General features: G+C 40.2%; 1 protein-coding gene across 1 annotated transcript; it reads left to right on the top strand.

Moving 5' to 3' along the window:
• The first annotated feature begins 2,475 nt into the window (after positions 1 to 2,475).
• usp14 (ubiquitin specific peptidase 14 (tRNA-guanine transglycosylase)) lies at positions 2,476 to 9,296 on the top strand. Its single transcript, XM_041055066.1, has 16 exons — positions 2,476 to 2,610; positions 3,535 to 3,680; positions 4,344 to 4,376; positions 4,490 to 4,594; positions 5,382 to 5,485; positions 5,675 to 5,733; positions 5,848 to 5,978; positions 6,139 to 6,219; positions 6,310 to 6,392; positions 6,485 to 6,599; positions 6,872 to 6,937; positions 7,046 to 7,138; positions 7,231 to 7,359; positions 7,490 to 7,550; positions 7,946 to 8,053; positions 8,187 to 9,296. The coding sequence occupies exons 1-16, from the start codon at positions 2,595 to 2,597 to the stop codon at positions 8,330 to 8,332; spliced, it is 1,476 nt and encodes a 491-aa protein (XP_040911000.1). The 5' UTR covers positions 2,476 to 2,594; the 3' UTR covers positions 8,333 to 9,296.
• Positions 9,297 to 9,303: the final 7 nt, after the last annotated feature.

Here is a 9,303-nt window from a genome sequence, read left to right as displayed (position 1 = left end):
GCCTTACTATACTATGATGTTTTTTATGACATTTTGAGGTGAAAAAAAATTTTGACTTTTTTTGGCCGAAAAAAAAAAGCCTTACTATACTATGACGTTTTTTATGACATTTTGAGGTGAAAAAAAATTTTGACTTTTTTTGGCCGATTTTGACGCCTTACTATACTATGTCGTTTTTTATGACATTTTGAGGTGAAAAAATTTTTTGACTTTTTTTGTCCGAAAAAAACGCCTTACTATACTATGACGTTTTTTATGACATTTTGAGGTGAAAAAAAATTTTGACTTTTTTTGGCCGAAAAAAACGCCTTACTATACTATGACGATTTTTATGACATTTTGAGGTGAAAAAAATTTTTGACTTTTTTTGTCCGATTTTGACTCCTTACTATACTATGTCGTTTTTTATGACATTTTGAGGTCAAAAAATTTTTTGACTTTTTTTGTCCGATTTTGACATTTGAAAAATTTGGATTTGGATGCAGCTGCATGTAGCTGCTGCTTAGCTTGTTAGCCTAGCTGATTAGCATTACACTAGCTCGGTTTCTCCGAGCTAAGTGGGGGGCTGACCCGTAGAGTAACCGCCTCTCCACCAGATATGGAAAGTACACTCCCACTAAGATCCAAGATGGCGCAGCTCAAATGCCCATGGTTTGGTCACAAAACCGACTCCCCGAATCCAATGGGTGACGTCACGGGTGCTACGTCCGTGTTTTATACAGTCTATGAAATGTGATTGGCTTAGCTGCTCAGTCAGTCATCAAACATTCAAAAGAAAACAAGAAAGACGAGCAGGGTAAATAAAGAAAGAAGCCACAAACACACACACACAATTGCCAGTTTTTTTTGCCTCTGTTCCCTGCACACAAACACACACACAGTAGTTTTAATTTTTAAATAAACATAGTGTTTGAGTATTCATAGTATGTGTGAGCATATGTAGCTTACTTTAGTACACGCTATTGAATGTATATCATCAAGGATCAAGGAACTTTATTGTCATACCAGGACATTTACATGTTATGGTACGAAATTAGTACTCAGGTCCCAGTTTAAGCCATTCAGAGCAAGATGTGAACAAGAATGAAATATAAACATAAGGGCAATAATATAAACATTAGAGTAAAAAAATAAATATGAACATTAGAGAAATAAAATAAACATTAGAGCAGAAATATATAAACATTGTGAAATTTAAACAATTAACAATTAAATAAAGTAAAAATAAGATAAGATAAGGAAGCCGAAGTTAGCACGTGCATAAATACTTATGTGCAAGTAGGAGGTAGTGGTAGTGCAGAGGTAGTCCGGGTATTGCACCTATAGGAACATGTTGCCCTATGATGGTCAAGTATTGCACTTAGTGAGGCAAATAAAATGTTGTAGTGCAGGACTGTCAGTGTGTGGTGAGGAGGGGAAAGGGGGGGGGGGGGGGGGGGTCTACAGGGCAGGGCTAGAGTTCAGCAGTCTTACAGCTTCAGGGAAGAAGCTGTTCCTGAGCCTGGTGGTCCTGCTCCGGATGCTCCTCAGCCGCCTGCCTGAGGGGAGGGGTTGGAAGAGACTGTGTGCAGGATGGGTGGAGTCCTTCATGATGCGGAAGGCCCTCCCTCTGCATCGTGCTGTGTAGAGGTCTGAGGTGGTTTCCCACAGTCCTCTGTGCAGCCTTTACCACCCTCTGCAGAGACTTTCTCTCAGCAGCAGTGCACCTGCCATGCCACACTGTGATGCAGGTACAGAGGACACTCTCCACTGCACAGTGGTAGAAGCACCTCAGGACTGAGCCTCCAAGTCCAGCTCGCAGCAGCTTCCTGAGGAAGTAGAGGCGCTGGTGGGCTTTCCTGACCAGATGAGATGTGTTGGTGTTCCAGGTGAGGTCCTCGGTGATGTGCACACCCAGGTACCTGAAGCTGGAGACCACCTCCACAGCTGCTCCTCCGATGTGCAGGGGGCGCCTGTCTCTTCTGAAATCCACCACCATCTCCTTGGTCTTTTTCACATTGATGCAGAGGTTGTTGTTTCTGCACCACTGCTCCAGATGTTCCACCTCCTCTCTGTACTCTGACTCATCGTTGTCGGTGATGCATCCTACTACTGCTGTATCATAGTGGATACAGCAGTAGTAGGACGCATCAATTAGATTGTTTTTATATTGCAAATAAAGCATTCATGTTAAAATCACAGTTCCACTTGCGTCTGTCGTGCGATTGGGTAAAAGGCCTCTCCAAACCAAGCTCCCGGGCTGAATTTCAACCCCAGCCCGCTCCTGTCGGCACTGGTGCTTTTTTATGTGGTGGGAAAATGGTAATCTGCTCCGAATGACCAAGCCTCAGTAACAACAACTCTCATGAGTACTGTAATTAATGGCTCTCCAAATGATCTGGACAAAAATAATCAGGGTGTGTTTAGTTTGGGTGCACTGCATGCATCAGGGTGATTAGCAGAACTCAGAGCGCATCGATAAGTTCCCAGCGTGTTGTTGCAGCGTCATTCTGTTTGAATGAAGTTCAGACTGAGAACTAGCCAACTCTTCATTCGCGCCACGGTGGATTGAAACAGGAAAAATAAAGAGTTGAGGAAGTAAAAGCTTGCCAAATATGCCGGTGTTTACAGGTATGGTATTATTTTAACACGACACAATCGTTGCCGTGGGAAAACTGAATTGAAACAAGAATACCTACACGTGTTTTAGTGCAGCAGCGTAAATTACATTAGCTTGTTAGCTTAGCTAGCTTTAGCGTGAAATGCCGTTAGCATGCTACCGGTAGCAGGCAATTTGTCAGCCTTAATAGGCCACTGGTGGAATTATTTCAGAAAAAACAATGTTTCGGCGTAGGAGAACTTACAAAACTGTTACGTTGCTGTAACTATATTGCTGCTTGTTTATGGCGCTTATAGAATTTGGTAGGTGAAGCCGGCTACGCTCACTGCCATCTGACAAACCAGAAAACAACTAGCTAACTGTCAGCTAACTAGCTTAGCCACGTAACAGATAAGTAGCTGAGGTGGTTTAAGGAGTTATTTAAGTCATTATGTCTTACAGTACATTGCAGCAACTTTATTTGCTTCTTGCCATTATAAGCAACTTTACATGTCTGATTCGTATCAGGATGAGAATAACTGATTCACGCCCTTAGTAGCTCTATTAGCATTGCTAACAAAGCTAGCCAAATAATGAGTGTACAGTTTATAAGCTTTTTACTGCCGCTGCGGTTTGTTGGAGATCAGTAATGCTTAAAGAATACGAGTTAGCCGTTTCAAAATGACAGCCATTTTATACAGATCTCTAAAGTGGCTAATCGTGTCGCTTTATCGCATTGAGTCGACGGCCAAACAGCTGTATTTTTGTTAGCTTTCACGTTGTGCTTTTAGCCCTAGAGTGAGACCGTTAGCTGCACAATTCCTGGAAACACTTTACTTCTACCAACTAGGTGCTGTGTCATACATGGCAACAGTTTGAGCAAGTTGTGGTGTTTCCCAACACTTATGGTGGGAGGCTAACGATTGTTTATGGTGCTTTTCCACTGTCTTTTTCAGTAAATGTGAAATGGGGCAAAGAGAAGTTTGATGCTGTTGAGCTGAACACTGAGGAACCACCCATGGTTTTCAAGGCTCAGCTCTTTGCCCTGACAGGAGTTCAGCCAGACAGACAGAAGGTCATGGTGAAAGGAGGCACTCTTAAGGTACCCATGTAAACAACACTGACATGTAAACAACTGGTGCTGAAGTGATGTGGAAAAAATGTGCTACAGGTTTTCTTTTATTTAAAGGATAAAGCAGAATTTTACATATTTTCTTTCTGTCTGCAAATCCAATGAAAAGACTAAAACCTTCAGTTATCCAGTTAATTATACCATCATAGACTTCCATTTTTGTAGAAAACTATTGTAACACATTAATGAGCCACAGCAATATATTAATTGAAATTTTGCTATATTACTTCAAACATAGGGGCTAGTCCCAAATTTCCCCAAGGGACCTCCCAAAGGGATCAATAAAGTATATTCTATTCTATTCTAATTTTAATTTGAGTAGATCCCACATATCTTGCACTAGTGCAACAAATGTGTATTAATCCATGACTGAAAATATTCCTAGACAAATGCACTATTCATTCCTGTTTTAGTAGCATTTGTTAAAAACTACAGTACCCAGCATTTGGGAATTTAAGTTTTTGAAAAATGAAATGGGGGGGCTTTTTCAGTAGGCACAAAAGGAGGTGGGACTGAATGTTACAGACTGGGTAGGGAAGGCGGAAAGTATTGAGAGATTTAGTAACACATTGTTGGTTTTGGTCTTTTTCAAAAATTTTACAGACGCTAATCTGTGTCTTGTCACCATTGCAGGATGATGAATGGGGAAACATTAAACTGAAAAATGTGAGTATTTAAGCTTAGTTTGAAAGCATATACTGTAGCAAGCAGTTCTTAGTTTGTGCAACATTTTAACACTTAAATTAGTAAATTTGAGTGTATTTCTATTTTTTTTGTAGGGCATGACTCTGCTGATGATGGGCTCAGCAGATGCCCTGCCTGAGGAGCCTGCTGTCCGGCCTATGTTTGTAGAGGACATGACTGAGGAGCAGCTGGCCTCAGCGGTGAGTAAGCCTCAAAATTAGCGGTACGCCTAAAACAAATATGGTGATTGTTGCTTTCTGCGCTGACGTGGGTTTTTTTTTATGTGTTTTCCTCAGTATGATGTTTACTAAGTAGAGAACATAATAAACTAAGCATACTGTATATACCCTTTTGCTGAAAATGACATGCTTCATCACTTTAACATTTGTATTGTGTCGAGAGAAATGTAGTCCTGACAAGCAAGGGGTTTTGCACAAAGTGCAATATTGATTACAGACTGCGTTGTCAGCTGACACTGTCCTGCTGTACCAGGATGCAATGTTGACTGATTTGATGAGTGACCAGTATGCTGCTGTTAATATGTCTTGTCTGACATTAAAACCTTTCAGCCTCCTCAGGGGAAGCATGCACTATTGGTCCTTTGTTAAGAAATTATCAGTTCCTCATAACAGAGTCATGTTGTAAAGGAACTGATTTTATTGCCTGTCACGGTGCAGCATCTAGAGCTCTTCATTGAAACCCACACAGATGTAATTATTTTGTGTGTTAGCAGCTCCACACAGCAAAATGACTCACTGTAGCTACTCAGCACTAATGGAAACTCTAGGATGCTGGAAATAAGCATGTTAATTAAGGATCAGTTTTCAAAAACCGAACAGAACTTTTTTATTTAAGAAATGTGGAACGGAAAAAAAGTATTTTGCAGGTTTTTCCAATGATTTTTGTCTCTTTTTTTAAATATATTTTTTCTGTCTGAATCTTACCTTGTTAACTGTAGAGAAACTTATCCAATTGTATTATTTTCAGATGGAGCTGCCTTGTGGGCTGACAAACTTGGGCAACACCTGCTACATGAACGCCACAGTGCAGTGTTTGCGCTCTGTGCCAGAACTCAAATCTGCCCTCAGAAGGTGGGTTTCTCAGCTATTTTTGGCTCTCTGCAATATATTCAGAATGCAGTGATGCAGTGTTTATGTGGTCTACATTGCTGAAATGCAGCCTTAGCCTTTTCATTTATAAGCGTCTTTTCCGTTTCCCCATTTTTTTGTTGTTGTTTTTGTAGTTTTGCTCCTGCTGAAAACATCTGTCTCCCTCTACAGGTATTCAGGTGCTCTGCGATCTTCAGGGGCAAATGCACCATCACAGTATATCACAGCAGGTATGAGGAATAGCAGATATTTAACCATGTGAAATTACAGGTATATATTAAGGTCTTAAATTTACTAATACATATAAAATGAATTTGTATACATACACATATTTGCATCCTCAGCTCTTCGTGACTTGTATGAGACCATGGACAAGACCTCGTCCAGTCTCCCACCCATTATTTTGCTGCAGTTCCTTCACATGGCCTTTCCACAGTTTGCTGAGAAGGGGGACCAGGGACAGTATCTCCAGCAGGTGAGAAACTCTTCAACACCGTTCTTCACTCCTTACTGCCACTGAAATCGATAATAGCCATACCATATCTCTTGTACATAAGTTTTTATAATATGACAAAGCAAGTGGTCTCATTTCTTGGCACTCTTTTTCTTTTTTTGTTTTGTTTTTTTTCTCTCAGGATGCAAATGAGTGCTGGCTGCAAATGATGAGAGTACTCCAGCAAAAGTTGGAGCCACTTGAGCCTGAGACTCCCATGGAGGTAAACGCTGTTTTTTTTTGTTTTTATTTAAACCTTGTGTTGTTTTCATAATGAAAAGATAAGAAGTTGAGGACATTTTTGCTTCTTTAGACTGACGCTGAGAGCGGAGCTGCTTCTGCCTCTACAAAGAAGAACTTCATCGACCAGTATTTTGGCGTTGAGTTTGAAACTTCGTATCCTTGCAGTGTGTCTTTGTTGATAGCATCTTTCTATCATTTTAGTGTGGCATCTCTCTGCCAGGCTTTTTCTTAACTCTCTCGTTCAGCATGAAATGCACAGAGTCTGAGGAGGAGGAGCCAATCAAGGGCAAAGAAAGCCAGCTCCAGCTCAGTTGCTTCATCAACCAAGAGGTCAAATACCTTGCAACAGGACTAAGGCTGGTACGTATCAGAAAAAACAATGAGTACTTTCTTCAGGGTGTGCAAACAGAGGCATATGTGTGATTCCTTCATGAGTGGATCATCTATGTTAGAAGCTGTTGTGCAACTTGGGCATCTTGGATATTTAAAACTATACTTGGATGTATGTTTGTTCAGGTCCAGTCAATGTGAAAAAAACAAGCACAACATACAGATGAAAAACTGGCATATGGTTAGCTTGTCTCTAGGGCAATGAGGATCTAATCATGTGTCTATCTGTTTTATCTCTGCAGAGACTGCAGGAAGAAATCACAAAAATGTCTTCAACCTTGGACAGAAATGCCCTGTATATAAAATCTGTAAGTTTTTCTTTCATGGTAAATTTCCCCTGGGTACTTGAATTCTGTACTTGTAAACTGGAGTTTGAAATCTATTTCCCTTCTGGTTTTTTTTTTCTTTCCCACTAGTCAAAACTCAGCCGTCTCCCTGCGTACCTAACTGTTCAAATGGTCCGATTTTACTACAAAGAGAAGGAGTCTGTCAACGCAAAAATCCTTAAGGTTCGTCTTGAGTCTATAAAATCTCTTGTAACAGAGGTCACTGTTATCTGCAGTTTAACTCTGAAACAATACTGTATTGTCTGTTTTTGAAGGATGTCAAGTTCCCACTCATGCTGGACGTCTATGAGCTGTGCACTGCAGAGGTCCAGGAGAAAATGCTGCCAATCAGGTCAAAGTTTAAGGAGGTCGAGGACAAGAAGCTAGAGAAACAACAGCAAAAGGTAAGGCCGATCTGTAGCTATATATCTTCTTTTTTTTGAGCAGCAGAAAAGCTCCCACTTTCACATACAGTGTAAATGACTGTTTTGTAAAGTGCCTCACATTTATTTATTATATATTTTTTTGCATTAGTTGTTGAAGAAGCCAGAGGCATCAAAAGAAGTGAAGTACGAGCCTTTCTCATTCCCTGATGGTAAGTTGGACATCCCCATGTACTGTGTCCATCCATGCATGTGCATAGTTTTTAAACTGTTGTTCATTTGTCTGATTTGTATTTAAGTTTAAAAATGTTTTCATTTTTATTATTTCCACTAATATTTAATATAGCTACAAATATTTTTAAAACAGGCAGATGGCAATTTTTCATGTAATGCAAAAAAATATATCTTATTGGACCTGTGCTTTACAAAGGTCATAATTAAATGTCACATTTCTTTTGCAGTATATCATTGTCACAAAACGTAGTCCCACATTTCCTATACTTTATATCTAGCAGTGTGGTAGGATTTGGAGTTGGATTTTCACCACTGCAGTCAGTTATGAGCCAAAATTGAAGGAACTGTTTCACCTTATGATTTTTCTCTTCAGACCTCGGCTCCAACAACAGTGGCTACTACGACCTGCAGGCTGTGTTGACACACCAAGGCCGCTCTAGCTCATCGGGTCACTATGTGGGATGGGTCAAAAGGAAAGAAGGTAAGATGCTTCATGCTGCAGCATATCCACCATGTTTGTGTCATGAATTGTATCAGTCACCATTCATAGAAGTACACAGATGTTCAGGAACTTACCGTTTCCTCCTTTTTTCTTTGGTCTCTGCCTCTGATAGATGAGTGGGTCAAATTTGATGATGACAAGGTGAGTCTGGTGTCTCCAGAGGATATCCTGCGGCTGTCTGGTGGCGGAGACTGGCATATAGCATATGTTCTACTGTACGGTCCCCGGCGGCTGGAAATACTTGAAGAGGAACAGTAGCTGTGGAAGATTTCCTAGAAGACAAAGACAACATCCAACACACATACAAATTGCCATTTCCAAGCACTGTCTGCATAGATGTGCAATAAAACTGGTGTCTTTAAAGATTTGATGACCTTAATTTTTTTTTTTTGTTTGTTTTTTGTAACCAACACGGATGCTTGTAAAACAAATTCAGTCAAATGGTGTTAAATATTCAACCATAGTGGGCTTTGAAAAATGGAGATCGACGATCTCTGGAATGAATCCTTGAAAGAGGTTTTTACGTCTAGCTCTGCAGTTTCATTAAATGTTTTATACACATTGTATATTTTTTAAAGCCTTTGATAAGGTGCTCATATCATTAAAGCAAAATATTCTCTTTAGTCATTTAATCAACTTGTACAAAAACGCCTAGCCAAGCTGTTGTTCTTGACATTCTGGCTTGTATCTTCTCAGATGTATTATGGAGATTTACACTTAACACTGTAAAGACTTGCCCTTGTCCACCTGTTGGCCCTCTGGGAAATTTGGGTTCAATCAAAGGTCTTTTCTGAAGTGCTTGGCTTGCATCATCTCCTGGAATTGTTCTCAGATGTAGTGACAGATGAGCTCAGTTCTGCCAAAACTTCACTAATGCTCTTTTGGGGGAAGTGTGCAGGGAACTGGTTCAGAACAGGTTGCCCTTGCGGTGAACTGTGCACGGTTAAATAAAGACTCAAGGTTCAACCATGACGGTTTACTCGACAAGCCTTGGACATCTTTCTTGCTGACACTGAATACAGACTTTGACATCTATACCCTTAAAATGCTCTGCTTCACTTTGTTTCTCCGTGCAGGTTTCCTGCTCACCCTGCCACAATGTGTAAGACCTAACCATCAACACTCTGTAATAAGTTATTGACTGATGCTTTTCATAGGTGGTGAAAATAAAGTTATACCAAAATGTGAGATTGTTTTATGTGAAAATGTGATAATGAATAGTCTAATAA

This window comes from Toxotes jaculatrix, chromosome 14 (assembly GCF_017976425.1).
Source record: "Toxotes jaculatrix isolate fToxJac2 chromosome 14, fToxJac2.pri, whole genome shotgun sequence".
In the NCBI taxonomy this organism is placed as follows: Eukaryota; Metazoa; Chordata; class Actinopteri; family Toxotidae; genus Toxotes; species Toxotes jaculatrix.
Note: the sequence above shows the minus strand (reverse complement) of the source record. Positions and strands in the feature narration are given on the sequence as shown.

What these genes read in the sequence shown, in the direction of transcription:
- usp14 (XM_041055066.1), top strand. An exon ending in CTCAAATCTGCCCTCAGAAG is followed by an intron (nt 5,486 to 5,674) that starts GTGGGTTTCTCA and finishes CTCCCTCTACAG; the next exon opens with GTATTCAGGTGCTCTGCGAT. An exon ending in ATGGGTCAAAAGGAAAGAAG is followed by an intron (nt 8,054 to 8,186) that starts GTAAGATGCTTC and finishes TGCCTCTGATAG; the next exon opens with ATGAGTGGGTCAAATTTGAT.